The sequence below is a fragment of the Nelusetta ayraudi genome, unplaced genomic scaffold (genome assembly GCF_046127955.1).
Source record: "Nelusetta ayraudi isolate G7.1 ecotype Tasmania unplaced genomic scaffold, CSIRO-AGI_Nayr_v1 ptg000109l, whole genome shotgun sequence".
NCBI lineage: Eukaryota > Metazoa > Chordata > Actinopteri > Tetraodontiformes > Monacanthidae > Nelusetta > Nelusetta ayraudi.
This window is the reverse complement of record NW_027466159.1, coordinates 14,470-32,500: the sequence shown is the minus strand read 5'-3', so window position 1 is coordinate 32,500 and position 18,031 is coordinate 14,470. Positions and strand designations below refer to the sequence as shown.

The 18,031-nt window shown below is 50.7% G+C and overlaps 1 protein-coding gene across 6 annotated transcripts in view; it reads right to left on the bottom strand.

Annotated features, from left to right (window-relative positions):
- Positions 1 to 18,031, bottom strand: part of LOC142903372 (ubiquitin carboxyl-terminal hydrolase 34-like) — a 36,967-nt gene that overhangs the window by 17,148 nt on the left and 1,788 nt on the right. For 3 of the 6 annotated variants that reach the window (XM_076048944.1, XM_076048945.1, XM_076048946.1), the window contains exons 2-38: positions 16,177 to 16,267; positions 15,493 to 16,045; positions 14,923 to 14,973; positions 14,634 to 14,783; positions 14,466 to 14,533; positions 11,876 to 12,068; positions 11,390 to 11,451; positions 11,211 to 11,292; positions 11,020 to 11,112; positions 10,799 to 10,924; positions 10,575 to 10,710; positions 9,952 to 10,082; positions 8,458 to 9,251; positions 8,154 to 8,368; positions 7,952 to 8,070; positions 7,522 to 7,649; positions 7,263 to 7,352; positions 7,083 to 7,178; positions 6,900 to 6,982; positions 6,635 to 6,789; positions 6,368 to 6,484; positions 6,164 to 6,263; positions 5,593 to 5,755; positions 5,361 to 5,487; positions 3,890 to 4,082; positions 3,700 to 3,800; positions 3,264 to 3,479; positions 3,059 to 3,184; positions 2,819 to 2,941; positions 2,461 to 2,544; positions 2,204 to 2,290; positions 1,913 to 2,113; positions 1,664 to 1,746; positions 1,528 to 1,568; positions 1,301 to 1,425; positions 608 to 760; positions 1 to 86 (exon numbers count right to left, since the gene is read on the bottom strand). The exon at positions 1 to 86 is cut by the window's left edge and continues 19 nt beyond it. In XM_076048944.1, coding sequence (XP_075905059.1) covers positions 1 to 86; positions 608 to 760; positions 1,301 to 1,425; positions 1,528 to 1,568; positions 1,664 to 1,746; positions 1,913 to 2,113; positions 2,204 to 2,290; positions 2,461 to 2,544; positions 2,819 to 2,941; positions 3,059 to 3,184; positions 3,264 to 3,479; positions 3,700 to 3,800; positions 3,890 to 4,082; positions 5,361 to 5,487; positions 5,593 to 5,755; positions 6,164 to 6,263; positions 6,368 to 6,484; positions 6,635 to 6,789; positions 6,900 to 6,982; positions 7,083 to 7,178; positions 7,263 to 7,352; positions 7,522 to 7,649; positions 7,952 to 8,070; positions 8,154 to 8,368; positions 8,458 to 9,251; positions 9,952 to 10,082; positions 10,575 to 10,710; positions 10,799 to 10,924; positions 11,020 to 11,112; positions 11,211 to 11,292; positions 11,390 to 11,451; positions 11,876 to 12,068; positions 14,466 to 14,533; positions 14,634 to 14,783; positions 14,923 to 14,973; positions 15,493 to 16,045; positions 16,177 to 16,267 — 5,542 coding nt within the window. The remainder of the gene's footprint in view (positions 87 to 607; positions 761 to 1,300; positions 1,426 to 1,527; positions 1,569 to 1,663; positions 1,747 to 1,912; positions 2,114 to 2,203; positions 2,291 to 2,460; positions 2,545 to 2,818; positions 2,942 to 3,058; positions 3,185 to 3,263; positions 3,480 to 3,699; positions 3,801 to 3,889; positions 4,083 to 5,360; positions 5,488 to 5,592; positions 5,756 to 6,163; positions 6,264 to 6,367; positions 6,485 to 6,634; positions 6,790 to 6,899; positions 6,983 to 7,082; positions 7,179 to 7,262; positions 7,353 to 7,521; positions 7,650 to 7,951; positions 8,071 to 8,153; positions 8,369 to 8,457; positions 9,252 to 9,951; positions 10,083 to 10,574; positions 10,711 to 10,798; positions 10,925 to 11,019; positions 11,113 to 11,210; positions 11,293 to 11,389; positions 11,452 to 11,875; positions 12,069 to 14,465; positions 14,534 to 14,633; positions 14,784 to 14,922; positions 14,974 to 15,492; positions 16,046 to 16,176; positions 16,268 to 18,031) is intronic. The other 3 variants (XM_076048947.1, XM_076048950.1, XM_076048948.1) reach the window with 2 other exon arrangements.

Below are 18,031 nucleotides of genomic sequence, written 5' to 3'. Positions count from 1 at the left end.
TGGATGTTGTCGATGAGCTTGCAGAGCAGCCAGAAGTATTCCTTACAGCCCGTCTTCAGCAGCGGCTCCTCCTCGTAGTCCTCCACCTGCCACCATACACACACACAATCAGTCAGGGGGCTTGACAACATATAGCTCCACCTAGAGGCGGCAATACTGGATTCATCACACAAGAACATGGAAAGGAATCTTTTAGTATGGAGCCAAATATCCCACAAAACGGACAAGACGAGAGGAGGAGCTGCTGAGGGGTTCAATTCCCAAAAGCGACACATTTATCCATCATAAATCAAGTGCACTGTGTGGTGCAGTGGGTGTGTGAGTGTGTGTGTGTGTGTGTGTGTGTCCCAGCGCTTCTGACACTGATCCAACTAGAGGGAAAAAGTCTCCTGGAAACAAACTGGTTTCACTTTAGCAAAGCTCAAATTGTGTCAGATCACAAAGGAGAAGACTGACACAGAGTGTAGCTTGCAGCTGTGTGTGTGTGTGTGTGTGTGTGTGTGTGTGTGTGTCTGTGTCTGTGTGTGTGTGTGTGTGTGTGTGTGTGTGTGTGTGTGTGTGTGTGTGTGTGTGTGTGTGTGTGTGTGTGTGTGTGCATCAGCCCCACCCTCAGTGGTTTGAGTGCCTGTGCATCGGGCAGGAACTTGAGCAGCGTGGAGGCGGCCAGCAGCAGGAAGGACCTGTTGATGGACTCTCCTCCCTCCAGGCCAGACAGCGACAGCTTGTAGAGGCCGTTGCAGGCCTCGTGCCTCACAGCCGGCTGCAGGGAAAATAGGGGCGAAAAGGAAAAATCTGTTTGTATCCGAGCCTGAATTTAGTTTTTTGCTCAGGACAAAAGAAAAAACATCTGAGGGTCTTCAAGTGCTTTTGGTATTCGTGGAGAGTTATAACTGCTTTTTATTAATGTCATTACAGGTTTAAAAAATAATTCAGATTAAAGATTTTGACAAGAATTAAAAAGTAAATCACATCAACATTTTGGGGATTTTAATACGATGCAAGCAGGTCTACACGTCGGTGTTCAGAGAAAAAAACAACACAGAATTAAAAGTTCAAGATAAAAAGATCAATGCACCTGTTTGAGTTTCATTTAGTTTTTAAAATTAGGTCTGAGCAGAATGGTGAGAGGATATTGTTTGTTCAGTTCTATCTTACGCCAAGTCCAATATAATAAATAGTTTCTCAATAATTTCAGGGAAGGTCGACGTGCATCATCTCATTTGACTGCAGAGCCTTAAGAACACGATTGATGATAAAAAAATTAAAAAAAAAAAAAAAGCCTGGGTTGCGACGGACTCACCTCAGGGATCAGCAGCGTCAGCTTCTTCAGCCAGTCGTGAAGGTGTTCACTGTCGGCCAGACTGGACTTGACTGTGGACGAGCAGTGAGCCCAGCTCACCAGCAGCCACATGGAGTAGTGAGTCACTGGTGGCGAGAACAAACACAAACACACCACCACACCAGCGTTAGGAACAACGGGTGGTTTTCTAGTTGATCACTGATGGCAGGAAAGCCGTTCTCACTCACCTTCGTGCCGAGATCTGTGGTCAGACTGGGCCCTCAGAACTCTTAAGAACAAAAAGAGATGTTAGAAAATAGCGTCATTAAGTCGTCAACACAAAAATGGACGCTGGTGTCTCGGTGGCGCTTGAGTTTCCCCCACCTGTGTGCGAGGTTGTCATAGGTGTAGGCCACATTGATGAGGCGCTGGATGAGGTTGGTGCCCTGGACGAGGCTGAGGAACACCTGGAAAAACACAGAAAGATCAGATCGGGGTGGAGATGGAGAATCTGGGTGGTGGAGGAGGTGGAAGAAAAAGAGAAGGAGGAGGATGAAGAGAAAGAGGAGGAGGAGAAGGCAGAGTAGGACAAGGAGGAGGAACAGGAAGAGAAAGAGGGGGAGGTGCCTCTACCTCCGTCAGCCGGGGGATGTGCAGGCCCTTCCCGTGCTCCACCGTCGACTTGCGGGACTTCCCCGGCCACGCCCTCTTGCGCTGACTGTCGGCCAGGCCGGACCAGGCGAAGACGTCGTGGTAGGCCAGGTCCAGGTCGGCCGGGTCCACCGCAAACTGGCAGATGAGCTTCAGCAGACAGGCCAGGCAGTCCAGCAGCCACTGCAGGGGGACAAGGAGGAGCGTTAAGGAGCCGAAGAGCTGAACTGAGCTGGTCCTGGTCCTGGTCTGGTCTGGTCTGGTCTGGCTCACCACCGTCCACGACTCCTGGTCTTCAGGTTCAAGGATGCCGGAGTTGAAGATTTCCAGGAGCAGCTGCAGACCTCCAGACGAGACAAACTGGAGAAGACAAGAGAGAAGTGATAGTGTTCTGAATTTCTCAGTCTGACCCAAACATTTTTATCTCCATATCTGTTGGTAACTGGTGGATGATCAGCTGTGTCACACCAGAATGCTTAGAACTTTGAGGAGAAAACAGAAAACAGTGATCCGAGACGGGAAGTTGGTACCTTGCAGCTCCAGGTGTTCTTGCTGTTCTCAATCTGATCCTCGCTGGAGTCGTCAGAGTCGGGGTACAGGTCGCTGTAGCTGCCCTGCGTTGGATGACCAGGTGGTTAGTGTGTGCTGAGCGCCCTTATTTTGAGCACTGGACAGCAGTGAGCATCAGTGAAGTAGCACTTAATTAAATAAAGTTAATCCAATGAGCATGGAATTTAGCTCTAGAAAAACTATACCTAAGCTCTCTAACAGGTCTGCCTTTATTCTATCTTAGTTAAAAACAACAACAAAAACAATAAATAAACAATGATGTTGCTGAAGACCCGCCCAGCGAGCTTCCTAAAAACAGTCCGGGTGCATTTGACTCACGGTGGACTCTCTGTGGATGCGACGGTTGGGTTTCCCCAGAGCCTCGATGATCTCCAGGGCATAGAGCAGCTTGTGAGGACTTTTGATCCTCAGCAGTTCCTTCCAGCAGAGACCCTCGCCATCCTACACAAAAAGAACCCAACACATTCATACAAACATGCTTCTTGAGATGTTTCCTCAACGTTACAGCTATAAAAACAAGGTGTTTTTTGGAATGTTTGTGTCCGAGTGGTGACCGACCGTGTCGTCTGAGATGTTCTGGAAGGCCAGCAGCATCTTGGGACACGTCGGCAGAAGCATCAGCAGCTCCCAAACCCGCCGCGACAGGTTCTCTGCGTGGAGGTGAAGCTCCTCACACCGAGCACTCTGCACACAAACAGAGTCATTCCATCAAGTGATCCTTTAGCTAAATCTGCCAGGAGTCACAGCTCAGACGTTTCCTTACCTCGGGGTTGTCGTGGACCTTTTCGGTGCCGGGACTGGGAGGCTTGAAGCAGGCCAGCATCTCCAATAGGTCGAACAGGGTGGTGAGGTGGGGCTCCTGCAGGAGCAGCAGCATGGGGATGTGCTCCTTCTGGGGCGGTGGCAGGCAGGAGGCGGGCAGCTGGATGCCCTCGCCCTTCCTCTCCCTCCGCGGAGCTCCCAGCGACACAAACACCATCTGGTGAAGACGACAACACAGGAAGTCTCAGGTTTTGTTTTGAATTTTTTTTTTTTTATTATTACCTTTAAACAGCAGCTACATGGTCATTCATCCATCTTGCTAACCTCTTAAGACAGTGCATTTTCAAATAACCCAGTAATGACAAGAGTCCAATTTTTTATTTTTTTGGTGCATGTAATCATATCTCAGCGGACAAGACATTGAACCAGGAAGTCACCTGCATATCTTTGAAGCCCAACTCATGCAGAGTCTTCTCGTCATAGTCCGTGGTCAGCTCGTGTCCAGAGGAGATCATCCGGACAGGACCCATCAGGCCGCCTGCGGGAGAGGACCACAGCGCTTTAGCATGAGTGCGAGTCGCCACAGTGGTGAGACAGTCGCGGCCGCCGCCATCGACAATCGCTGACCTGGGAAGTCTGCCTGCTGCCGGCCGCTCTGACCGAACTCCTGCAGCTGGGCCTGCTGGTTCATCTGCTCCTTCTGCAGGTTCTCGTACCAGTGGGTCACCTCGGCACGCAAGTCGGCCACCTGGTCGCTGGGGTACATCTCAATGGTCATCTGCACTCGCACAGTGGACACACACACAGTGTCAGAAACACCCTGTCAAAGAGGAATTTACAGCTGCAATACTGTCATGCGGCCACACGTAGGAGTTCCCCAATTGGTTTAATTACACTTTCTTTTCATGCGTTAAAGTGTGCGTAATTAAACATCCCAGAGTACCTTATCGCAGTGGGGGAGTTTGAGTGCCCAAATGATAGGAGCTATGTTGTCCGGGGCTTCATGCCCCTGGTAGGGTCTCCCAAGGGAAACGGGTCCTGGGTTACGGGACAGACTACGAGCAGTTCGAAAACCCCTACGACGGACAATACAGCAAGGATCGTGACGTCGCCACTGGGGACTCCGTTATCCTGTTGGGGCACTTAAACGCACATGTGGGCAGCGACAGTGACACCTGGAGAGGCGTGATTGGGAGGATCGGCCTCCTTGATCTGAACCAGAGCGGTGTACTGTTGCTGGACTTCTGTGCTAGTTTGTCCATAACGAACACCATGTTGAAGCACAGGGGTGTCCACTGGTGCACGTGGCATCAGGATGCCATGGGCCGGCGGTCGATGATCAACTTTGTTGTTGTGTCAACCGACCCCCTTGCATGTGTCTTGGACAGTCAGGCGAAAAGAGGGGCTGAGCTGTCAACTGATCACTACCTGGTGGTGAGTTGGATCCGCTGGCAGGGAGGAGACAACAGAGATTCAACAGGCCCAAGCGCATCGTGAGGGTCTGTTTGGAACATCTAGTTGCAGTCTTAAACTCCCACCTCTGGGAGGACTTCTCCCAGATCCCTGGGAGTGGTTGGAGACATTGAGTGTCTCGTGGTTGGCCTGGGAAAACGTTGGGGTCCCGACGGATGAGGTGACTATGGCAAGGGAAGTCTGGACATGTCTGCTGAGACTGTTGCCCCCGCGACCCGACTCCGGATAAAGCGGTAGAAGACGGATGGTATATGAATATACATTTTCCAGATATTGGACCGGACATGGACCCGGACTCCAGTCTAGCAGTCCAACAACCTCCCTAGATGTCCAGAAAGCAGCATGTTTATCCATTTGTTTAGGGCCTCCTGCTAAAACGAATGCCTTTTTGGACCTCCCACATGTTTGGAAAAGGAAAGGAGGCCGTCTTAGAGGGCGGAACCAACACTTGGCTGGGGGTGTGGTTTGCAACCTGGCAGTAAGTACCCTTTATGACATCACAGAAAGACCAGAAATAGATTGTGCTAGAAAAGACTTGGTGGAACGTTTTATAATTTCCAAGGACATGAATCTAACAGATCTTGAACAGACTCAAACTTAGAATGCGAGCTGGTCATGTGATCACCTTGTCGGGGAGGCCGGCCGGCTGACAGACGATCCTCAGCGGCAGCGACTGTTTGTCACTCAGGGCCTTCAGGTGGCTGCTGATGCCCGTCCCCTCGATCTGCCACTGACGCAGGTGATAGGCGAACCTGACGGAGAAAACATACGACAGCGACATGAAATGGTGTGACGTGACCGTGCAAACGTGCAGCAGGAGGTCGGTGTGTTTGGAAGGGGCAATCACAGAAGCGCACCTGCGTCGGAAGGCCTCCAGGTGTGTTTTGAGCATGAGCAGCCCTCTCTCGATGCTGGTCAGGCTGGAGTGGGCATCCTTCTCCAGGTTGGCCGATGCCATCAGCAGGCTCTCCATGCACTTCCTGATGAACTCCTGCTCCTTCTCCAGACCCGTCTTACCAGCTGGAGGAGGACAAAAAAAACAAAAAAAACATCAGCACCACCTTGTGTTTCAGTAAAAACATTCAATAAGGAATAAGATAGTTAAAGATTAGAAATTAAATCTGGAACAGAATCAGTAATGCGTGGCCCCCTGCTGGCTAGCTGCAGTATAGCTCATCATGGCATCAAATTATTTATCTAAACAACAGAGATTTTTTTTTTTTCCCAGCAGATGCTTAAATTATTTAGGAAAGTTTGTTTGATAAAATGTTAATTATGCTCATTATATATAAGAGAATGTGATGTCACAACAATCTGCAGAGGCCTGCTTGTGATTGGCCAGGAAAAGGAGTTGGTGGGACTTTGATGCTTCTGTGGCTTCACTAGTTTGTTTTTGTTGCATTTGCCTTTTGTGAAGTGGGAACTCACCGTTGATGTAGTAGGAGTTGATGTACTGAATGGCGGCACGGCTGATGTCAGCTGACTGAGCCCTGAGTGCAATGCCCCACAGCTGGTCCATCCCACACAGCTGAACATATGCAGACACACAGGCGCAATGGCAGGTTACCCGTCTGCTATTACAACGAGAAGCAGAAGTTGTCTGTCTGTCTGTCTGTGTTGCAGTTCGCTCACCTCACAGCTGGAGGCGTTGTTGTCCAGTGCACTGGTGGCCAGTCGAGCCAAGTTGCAGAGGTGCTGAAAGAGGTTGAGGCCCGTCATGCTGATGGTCTCGGGCTTCAGCTGGGGCATCTACACGATCGATAACGGAAGCAAAACCCAGAGAAGCTAAACCCATTTTGTTCACAATAAAAGAGCATATTCCAAATACAAGACAGTAAATCTGCAAGGAAAAGAACCAGGATAAAGTTTTGTCCCAGATTTATTTTTTTTCGTTCCTACCTTCTCCAGGAAGAGGTGCTTGTAGGTCTCCATGCCCATGGCGTGCTGGTCTTTGCTGCGCACCTGGTTGAGGAACCAGTGCAGCGCGTCGTCGTAACACTCGGCGTCCTCCACCAGGCAGTGCCACAGGATGTCCACCTGCTCCAGGCTCAGTCCTGGGACACCAGGGAGACATTATACATGATCTTCCTGCTGCTCCTGCTTTTGGTTTCTCTGAAGACTTAAACCAAGTGCGAAGGTTCAGAATTTTGAGAGTGGTTCTTACTGAAGTGGTCCGGAGATCCCAGCGTAGAGAAAACACAGGTGAGGAACTGCAGACGCACCTGGACCTCAGCGCTGTGGCTGTACCTGCAAGAAGTCCCAACAGGGAGGAAGAGGAGGAGGAGAGGAGAAGAGTCAGTGTGTGAACACAAGCACACAATCTCAATCTCAGGTTTAATCAACTCACAGTGCAAACTTGTGCCGGTGTTCCCGAACTTCCTGGATGTAGTGCTGCAGGTTGTCGAAGAACAGCTTCATCATGTGCAGTTCCTTCTCGGCCCACCTGAGAGAGCCCAAGAGCAGATCACGATCAGAACAACAACAAAGCTGCTCTCGGGGAAGAAAAAGAACGAAAAAAATGACTCACATGGTGATCCAGTGGGTGTCGTAACTTGAGCCAAACTGCTGAAAAGTGCCGAAAAGTTTTGGTAGAAGGCGCAACGAGACCACGACGGACCTGGATGTAGAGGACATGAAAAGACAAACATTTAAAAATTAAACAACAACACTAAGATTTCCTTCTTGCGTGCACATGTTGTTGATGTTACAAGTTCATCTGAAAAGCCGGTCCAGAACCAGTCTCAATACCAAGTCAGGTGGGTCCAGAACTCGCCCCCCATCCTCACCTGTGGTGGGCCAGGTTGTCAAGGCAACCCTCGATGAAGCGCATGCGTATCTGTCGGTCGGTGAACCAGCAGACGAGTGAACACAGCAGCTTCTCGGCCTCGTTGATCAGCCCCTCTGACAGGTGGACCTAAAAACACACAACAATCAGACAGTTTATCAACAAATGGAAACATTTTTTTCTTTTTAGATTTTATTCATTTACCTAAATATGATTTGGTTTACTGATTTGAACAGATTATTCCCAAATACTTTTTGACAACATGGGCAAGGTCCGACAAAGCATCGGTTTTAGATGGAGGTTGTATACACAGGGCTAAATATACCGGTTCGTATGGTCATTAATTAAGTGAAGCTGCTCCAATGCAGTTTGGGCAGAAAAATAAAAGTCCAGAGAGTGTGGAACTCTAAGGAGGAGCGTCGGGATCCTACCGCGTCCTCGTCCTGCACCAGATCCCACAGCAGCGTGTTTCCCTTCTTGCACACGTTGTCCAGGTTGATGTCCGTCACCGCGTGGTTGCCGGAGTACTGGTGCTTGTGCACGGCCGGACCTGCAGACCACAAGAGACTCAAGGTTGAGGTCCCGGGTCAGTGGGGAGGCTGCGGGGGGCAAAGAGCGTCAGCGGCGGCTCACCTTGCACCAGGTGCTCGTGGTAGATGGAGGCCAGGTTGGGCAGGTGCTGCTGCAGGTGCGAGCTGAGCTCGGCGTGCGAGTTGATCTGCACCAGCTCCTCCTCGCAGCCCGACTCCTCGCCGTCGAAGTCGGCCATGTTCTTCTCCGACTTGGCGCTGACCTGCGAGCTGCTGCAGCTCACGTCGTCGGCACTCAGCATGTCCTCCACCATCGGCCTGGGGACCAGAGAGACACACAGACGAGCTCAGGGTCAGACGCCTGCGTGTGAGATGCTGTGAGGTGGCGAGGTGGGGGGCGGTCCTACCCCTCGTGGTGGTGGTGGTGGTGGTGATGATGGTGGTGATGGTGCTGAGGGCCAATGAAGCGCCGGCAGTTGAACAGCTCGCTGCCCATGGCCTCGCCCAGGAAGTCTCCTGGCCGCGGGAGGCAGGGGGGCGGCGGCTCCTGGGGCCCCTGGACCATCTGTGGCGGTGGGCCGATGTCCGAGAGCTGCTGCTGCTGCTGCTGCTGTTGCTGCTGCTGCTGCGGCTCCACCCCCTCAGGGGGCCGTGCCGACGCGGAGGTGGAGCACGCGTCAAGCAGCCGCATGCGGCCCTCCAGGGATGCCGACGACGCCGCCGTGATCATGACGGCAGACGTCTCCGGGCTGAAAGGCAGAACCTTGGCCTTGGCTCCGCCCCCTGGACACAAGGAGCCCGCCCCCTGGCTGGGACCCTCCCCCAGGGCCTCCCCAGCCTTCCTCTTCCTGGACTCAGGCTGCTCGCGGGCCTCCTTCTGCTGCCCTCCGTCAGCGGCCAAACGGTTCTCCTCCTCTTCCTCGTCCTCCTCGTCGTCCTCGTCCTCCTCCTCGTCTTCCTCGTCGTCCTCGTCATCGTCCTCCTCCTCCTCCTCTTCTTCCTCCTCCTCCTCCTTGAGGGCCTCGCTGTCGGCCATGTCGTCGGAGTGGATCTCGCTGCCGGGGCTGCCGGCTGATTGGCTGGCCCGGCTGGAGGCGGCCTCGTTGCTGGAGGCCTCGCTGCGGCCGCTGCTGCTGCCTGGACCGCTGCTCCCTTCCTCCACGCTGTTGGCCGTCTCGTCCGAGCTGCCCTGCATCGACTCCTGGGGGCGCCAAGCAGCAAAAGACACCAGCGTTTCAGATGGAAGTCCAGGTGAATATTCAAGTCTTCTCTGATGCAAAAATGTTGCATCAAGGCAATGTTCTATGTATGCTAATTTATGGCTTCTAGACCGGAACAGAGTAATTTTGTACCATAAATGTAAACGCTGAGCTGGTATGACAATAAAGTTCTTGACTACTACTTCTTTAAGCGAATGTAAATGTTTGACCGTTTTAAGAAGCCTGCAGATTAACTAGGTTGACAAAATATCAATTAGCATCAAGGGATGATGGGAGTTGTTTTGATTGTTTAATGACTTCATTCGCATCTGAATGGAATGATCCTCTTTCGATAAATGTCATAACATAACATAAGAAAAAATACTTTACAGTCTGACACGTCCAGGGTGTCACCCTGGCTTCGCCCTATGACAGCTGGGATAGACCACAGCAGACCCCTGCATTCCTGAGTGCAGGGCAAAGCGAGAATGAGAATTGGATTTTACTGTCTTGGACGTCTTGCAATTACATGCAGGTCCACCAGGGGTCTGCGGTTTCCCTGGTTTAGAAACACTGCTTTAGAGAAGACAGCCTGTGCTGCCGGAATAAAAACAGACTTCACTGACTGTGGGGGAAAAGGAGAAAACTAAAAAATGAGGCTGCGGTGACGCAGGTCGTGTGTGGACGTGTGTGTGAGTTCACCTCAGTGTCTGACAGCCGCTGCTGGCTCCTCTTGCTGCCGCTCATCATCTGGTCGTCCATCTCCATGTCGCTCCCGCCGCTGTGCTGAGTGTCGCTGTTGTCGCTGCTGTCCGGACTTGCAGCTGGAGAACCTGATGGCACAAAGACAAGAGCTGCATAAAGATGCTAACTGCACCCCTGAACTAAGCTGAGAACATCTTGTGGCTTTAGTGTCAATCAATGGTCTGATCCGATCAAATATCAAAAGAATCACTCATCCAAATTCCAATCCATCCAAGAGAGTGAATTTCAGCATCTGCCAAGATCGAAAGTGGCTGCCGACTGGGTTTTACATTTTATAGGTGGGAGTCGAAATTAGCCTCATTAGGGCCCAAGATGCTAAAGTGGCTCCCCTTCATGAAGGTGGATCAGAATAAAGGACGCAAAGACAACAAAGTGGATTTGGAGGAAAATCCGGATTTGAATCAGCAGTAAAAATGGAAAATACAAGTCTTGTGCTAAAACGGGAACATCAGGTATCAAGAAAAAGGAATTGTCCTGGAACCGGTACAAAATTGGCATTGCCCTCAGCTCAGCTAAAGTGCTTGACCAGTGTTGGTCCCGTGTCGCTGCAACAGTCAGACCTGCACCTTTCTTGTTGCCCATGGGGATGTTGGTGTTGAGCAGCGAGGCGAAGGAGCTCTGCTTGGACAGCTGGGCTTTGGCCGCCAGGGCGTTGTTCCACAGCGCCTTGATCAGCATGGAGGCCAGGTACAGCGTCTGCAGGGGGGCGGCGGGGACAGAAGAGAGGTCAGCGCAGGACCACGCCGGACTTTTTGCAGGACGCGTCGCGTTCAGACGCCTGTACCTGCTCGGTGTGCGCGTTGGGGTGCAGGCCCGACACCAGGTTGAGGACGTGGCGGAGCGGCACCGGGTCCAGGTTCTTGATGAGCGACGGGAAGAGGTCGTGTATGTAGCGACTGCAGTGTTTCAGCTGGAACGGGGGGAGCAACTTGTTGTTATTTATTCTTATTTGCATGTTTTTTTGAGTGGATTTCTGCTGAATTTTAGTGCATCCGGGTGTCTCACCTGAGCTGCAGCCCAGATACAGTCCACGTGCTGCGTGCTGAGTCGGCCCTCGGCGGCCAAGAAGTTCAGGATGACCTGACATTGTTTGATGATCTGGGAGAGAAACATACAGGCAGACAGACAGGCAGACAAGCGGAAGGTCAGAGAGGACGCGTGGCATCGTCGCACAATTCACTCTCCTCTCTACTCACCTCGATGTGCAAATTTGGTCCGAATATGTGCTCGACCACGTTGTTGTGGATCAGCCAGTCAGCGAGTTCCTTGGCTATGGACCTACAGGGGGGTGAGTGTGAGTTGTTATGAAGACGAGCGGGTGAGACGCGGCCGTTCTGAAAGAAACACAACACGAGCGGCGGGTCAGCTCACTTACGTCTCCGTGTCGGACACCAGCGACTCGTTGTTGCAGACGTCATTGAAGGTGTGGAGCTGGTTCTGAGCGAGAGAACAAACAAATGTAAAATATATATATATATATATATATATATATATATATATATAAAATAAACTCAAATGTCACAAAAAAAAGGGTGATTGGACAGCGCAGTACTGAAGCCGGCCAATCAGATCTGATCAGATCAACACGCCAAAAGAGGCATTGGAAATCAAATCTTCAGTGCTGCTCTCAGCTGTTTATCATCTTACAACCACTTCCTGTTTCCTGTTTGTCTCTTTCTTTTCAAAAAGGATGCACAGATTGATTCCAGTCACCTTTTGATTGACTAAACTAGATAATAATAGAATAAATCCCTACGGTGCAGTTGCCTTGTGGGGTTTAAACAAAGCAGCTCAGTGAAAAAAAAACAACACATTTTCTAAACCATGAGGCCAACTGGAAGTTGTTGTTGTTGTGACTCACCGTGATCTGGCTGAGGCCCGCCAGCCTCATGGTGAGCGTCGGGGACATGAAGTACTTGAAGGCCAGGTCGAGGCTCTCCTTGTCGAAGCACAGCGCGCTGTCCAGCGGCTCCTTCACCGTGCTCCACATCAGGTCAGCCATGTTGCGGGCGGCGCTCTGCCGCAGCTCCTGGTCCGACAGCTTGCACAGGTACCTGCAGGAGAGCGAGAGGCGAGCTAAGGCGGGACTCACGTGGGATATTATGGGATGTCGCCACAACTGCTCCATGATATATTTTTGCTAGGCTTTGGAAGCGATGGCTTCTTCCCACTCCTATAAAGAATGTTCTTGGTTTTCTCTTATTCTGTGTTCAAATAAACTGTCAATCATTCCTAAGTTAAACATTGTTTTAAAAACACCCAGCATCATATTTTACTGATTTTAAAGATCCTTATTTTCTACTACCCTGGACATCAGTGGTGCAGTACATAATTAATAATCTAGTACCTTTAAACACCTGGAACACCTGTAAACAGCACCCTTAGCCCTCTGTTTACATCCTCCTGCTAAAACTGATCTTCTGCACGTTTTTTAAGGCAATTGAAAAAAAACAAAAACAAAACAAGTTGGTCTCAGGTATGGAAAGCAACACCTGACCAGGGTTGTGGTCACTAACCTAACTAACTGCCATCTGACTCCACTCAACATGCTGCCCCCTTTTGGCTGCATTTTTAGTGCATTGTCTACTATACACATTCAGCTCAAAATGATAAAGAGAAACCACCTGAGCCCCTTGTTATCAATGGATCCAGAGCCATGTGACCCAGTTCTCTCCAATCCAGTGTAATTAAAGATGATGTTGACTTTCATACACATGGCTGAGTAATAGTCCCAAAGCTGATTCACGACATTAATCTGCATTAGTGCGTCGCCCTGCTGCAGGTTTGTGGGCTGATCCAGACTGAACAGTAGCAAAGACTTATTATTGCTTACTACTTATTTTTTTAAAGAGAAACAAAATCCCTGGACGGATTTTGACGTGCGTTTCCCATTAGAAGCAAGGAAAAGCCTGTTGTTGTCTGCCCAGCCCAGCCAGACGGCGATCAGCTCCCCCCCAGAGCGTCACATGACAGCCCCCTCTGGAGGTCATGTGAGGAGACGGCGAGTGGAGACGCATGGCAACTGTTGCCACGGCGACAGAAGCCGGGGCTGCTGACAGACCGAGACGCAGCTGCGAGACTGAGTGAAGGGGGGGTTGGGTTGGGGGGCGGGGGCAAAGATGGGATTTGACGAGACGGCACAAAACTGATTGCGGGTGAGCGAATCAGGCGGCTGCAGACGAGTGCAGCTGCGGGGAAGTGAGTTTTTCATTTTCAGACACTGGAGATGCGAACGCGGCCGAATGACGGCGGCGGCGCTGAGGAGGCTGCAGGAACCTCCGTTCACCAACCAGCACACAGCAAATAATGCAGGCAACCAAAACTAGTTGCTGTTTCAAATAAAAATATTATTTTTTATAATTTTATCTATTCATTATCGTTTAACTTTTTGCCATTTATTCAATCTATGATATTCACTACAGATGGCAAATGCAGCCCCAAGGTCCTTAAACACCACGAGTGAATTCGCTAGGCGAGTGATTCAGTTATTTTTTTCGCTCCTGTGTCGAATTTCTCGCAGGCGAAAAGGCGAATGCTGGACTTCTGACCAATCAAGAATGATGTTTGCATGGTCGATGACATCACATCAACACGCGACAATGCTCTGGCGGAGCCAGTTGACGAACTCACCCATCTCCTCTTAGGTCTTTTTTTTTTTTTTTAAGCCGTGGTGGAGAAAGCGGTGTTTCGTTTTACGCACGAAAAAAAAAACTTCTCTGTCACCAAAAAAAAAAAAATTATATCTTTTATTCTTTGGTTTAAATCTGTTTTCCTAAAGGCTTTCTAAATGATAAAAAGATCCAAAGGAAAACGAAAAAATATTTTATGGCAACAGGAACTTCAATAACGTGGTCAAAAAACCGGTTTATGAGCGCCGCTTCTTCTCCATCTTCCACCTGCGCCGCCGCGTATTCACCTGACCTGTACAGTATATCCACCTGACGCACACAACACGCCCTCTCAAGACACAAAAAAGAAATAATAATAAGATAGTATGACAATTTTAGCAATACAATGAGCAGAAAACTCATGTCCACTATAAACTCAGGTAGTCGGCATACGAAAGTCATTCATTTAACGGCTGCAACACCTATAGAACAATATTGGGTGAACCCAAATTCTTCTATTCTTTTTCTTTTTGATCCAACCATCACCAGGACATCTTCACTTGAGGATGCAGTCGACTCCATCGTTTCTCCTTCGGCGCGACAGAAAGCCCCAGACTTCAGTCGCTTAGCGTGATTTCAGAGGCATATTCGCGTCGCGTTCGGTGTGGATAGAAAAAAACTGATGTCGAAACATTCGCCTTTTGGCGTCGCTTCGCCTTTTGCCCGGCGTGTAATGACCTTTCAGGATGCACGCCCTGGGAAGAAGTGGCGCCCTCTCTGGTGGCAACGTTTCGCTAGATGCGAAACGCCCGGAAAGCGTTGCAAACACGGGGCTGAGCTTACCGTATGACGTAGGTGCGGAACGGTATGATGTGCTGCATGACGGCCGGGATGTGCAGCCATATTCGGATCTGTGGGCGAGAGAAAAAAATGTCAGCGGGCGCAAATCCAGGAGGGGTTAGAGCTCCCCCTGCTGGCCGGCTGGCTGGCTGTGGCTGCAGATGGACTCACGTTGGAGACGATGGTGATGAAGGCGTGCGCGATGGGGAAGGGGAGGCTCTCCGGCGTCCCCGACTCGAAGCACTCCTTCATCAGGGAGAGGCCGTGCTTGCCGCAGAACAGGCAGACGTAGCGCAGCAGGTGCAGTGGAACCTCCACGTCCTGGGAAAAGGTCACATGACACGTCTCAACGGCCTCAATAAGAACTACGAGTCATTGAACCTGGTAAAAATTCAACTTAAAAAGGTCCCGTTTGGGGGCAAAATGAAAACAGCATAGAAAAATAAATCCGGCCGCTCACATTCATGTCGCAGAAGGAGCCCAGGATGTTGCTCTCATGAGCCGATATGTCCTGGGGAAGGAGAACGAAAAGACAAACGACAGAAGATAAGAAGCCGGCAGGTTGTCGAGATAATGTCAGCGCCACTTCATGGACCTCGCTGTTCAAAATCAGTTTGGACCGACGGCTCAGAGGGAAACACGAAATGTAAAGCGTGACTTTGAAAACCCATTCAGTTTTGTCAGCTTGACGAAGCCACAACGCAAACACTGCTGAACAAATACTGGGAGCAAAGTTAGCATAGAAAACGTCAAATAAATACAAGCAATTGCAAAAGAAATAACACGGGAAAAGGCAAAAAAAAGTCATTAGATTGGTTACATTTTGTGGGGCATTAACGGTAAATAAAAACAGATGAGAAACATTCATGCAAAACTTGATGGATTTCACGCAACATCAACAACAGGAATGATTCCAGCTTGTTGTCGATGCTGTGGGTCGATTTTGGCGCAGCAGCAAAAGGTGGACATGCAGCTGGTCTCTATTTATGTGTGTGTGTGCGTGTGTGTGTGTGTGTGTGTGTGTGTTCACCTCGATGGTGGGGTGTGTGTTGTGTTTGTAGGCGGTGTAGAGCGGGAACTGGATCTGGAAGATCTTCGCAGCACACAGCAGCAGCTTCTCCCTCTCTTCTGTGCTCCAGGAACTAAACGGGTCGGGGCTGCCGGCGCCGCCCTCGGCCCTGCCGGGCCCCAGCGCCTCTGGGTGGGCGTCGCCGGGAGGCTGGGGCCCCTGGGGGCCGGGCACGCCCTGCATCTTGTTCTGGTTCAGGTCGGTCCGTGAGTCTCCGTCCTCCTCGGCAGAGTCTCTCTCCACGTTGACCGGCTCGTCCTCCCCCGGCGAGGACGGCTGGGGGAGGGGCCTGGGCATGCCGTCGCTCCATCCCGACGCCGCCGCCGCCGGACCCTCACCGCCAACGCCGCCGCCCACCTTGTGGGCGTGGTGGTGGTGGTGGTGGTGGTTGTGCAGGCTGCAGAGTCGGTCCCTCAGGCTGCTGATCTGGGCGATGACCAGGTTGATGAGGGCGTAGACCAGCTGGTTGAACACCTCCAGGTGCTTGTACTCCTTGAAGCAGCAGAGACATTGCCTGCAAGACAGGGGGCGCAAGAGAGCGGCTCAGCACCGGCTCGAGTCACCTCATCTCAACTGCAGGGTCGCGTGTCTCAACATTTGAGTTCGACGGTGGAAGGTGTTTGTGTGTGTGTCCACCTCACTGACCTCTGTGTCCAGGAGCTGATGTATCCCAAAACTCGCAGGGCATGTTCCTTCTTCAGCTGGAAAACCCCGTCGCTGCTGTCTGCATCCGATACTGAGGCGAGAGAGCGACAGGAAGCAGGAAAATAAGAGTGAGAGTGGCACCACACACACACACACACACACACACACACACACACACACACACACACACACACACACACACACACACACCAGTGTGAGCAGCTCAACACACACACCAGTGTGAGCAGCTCATCCAGAGGTCAAAGTCAACTGGGCGGAAAACATTTTATCAGGCAACCGTCAGACAAACTCTCCTGTCTTGCATCTTAAACGCAGCAGTTTTGGAAGACGTTTTTATGACTCGTGATATTTAAGACGGCGACTGACAAATTCAGAACAAATCACTGGTGAAGCAGTCTGGGACTTTGGCAGACTGCAGCACGGCATCATGGGAGATGCCGGTCGGTCAAAAATTGGAGACTTTTTCCAAATGCCCGCCGCCAGGGATCCATCAGCCTCAGTCAGGTTCTGACTGAGAGTTTGGGAATTATCTGCCATTTCCAGATCTGTGTTTTCCATCCTGGTCTCTAATGGAGGAGCGTCGCACTCCAGAACAGCTGTGGACGTCCGACCGAGCACCAGCACACACGCCAGTGCAACCCATCTAAGGTCAGAGGTCACCTTCTGACTGAACACCTGGAGCTGCCAGTCTCACAGACAGACTAGCCACAGCTGACACACACACACACACACACACACACACACACACACACAGTCGGTCAGCAGGTCAGACCGGTTTCCACAAGCCGCTGGTTTTCCACTCAGACATTTCAAGCGGCTGCAGCCAGCAAAGCAACAAAACTGTAGGTTTAGAGGGTGGACTGACTCGACAACACATTCGAGCCATAGTGGCCGAGAGCGCGTGACGTCACCCAGTTTGACATCATGTTGTGCTACAAACAAAATTGACACCACACTCAAACTGTCTTCTCAAGGTATTTTCAAAAACTTCTAGTCTGATCTTGACAAACCAGGCAACGCTTACGGGGGGTCAGCTGTCCCCAGTGCGACAGCACGGACAGACCTGCAAAATAATTTCATTTAGCATCAAATTAGCCTCCATTTCATTCAAACAGTGGCCCTCGGCCGGCTTTCCACTGGTGCACAACATGTTTATTGTCTTTGCCTTGCGCTCACATTGAAGCTACGGCACGTCAACATGGCCAAAAACAGAAAAACACACTAAATAAGATTACATCGACACAGACATTGGAGTGCTGGGTAGAAATCTAGACGAGCTAATCAGATTTATCATTATCTGAGGAAAGAATGTCACACTATGATCACCTGAAAAATCTGCAAACTCATGTTGATTTGGACTTTTTTCAAGTGCATGTAAACAAACAGGCAGTTGGGGTTCTGTTAGACTGTCGCAGAACTCAACTATGGAATGGCTTCTTATAAAGGTAAACACAGTAAAGTCCTCTGGGTGGAATCCCTCGAGCCTGTGCTGCAGCGTTCGAGGAGCTCGGCCTTTATTTGGAAAGGGGCCTGGCGCGTGTTGAACATGTCAGCGGAACTGTGTCAAGCCAGCACTTCCTGCGTGCGGTGGCTACAGCGCCTTCTCAGGAGCATGCAGTGTGTGTACATGTGTGTGTGTCAGTGTGCGGCCAAATTCAAAAGTTTGTCGTATTAACAGAGTAGTTAGCAGCAGGTTGCTTAGCATAAATGAAAGATGTTCAACCAGTCATCGTGTCAGTGATGTTTTGTGTGTCCACGGTAATGCTGCGGAAATGACAGATGATTAACACACACACACACACACACACACACACACACACACACACACACACAC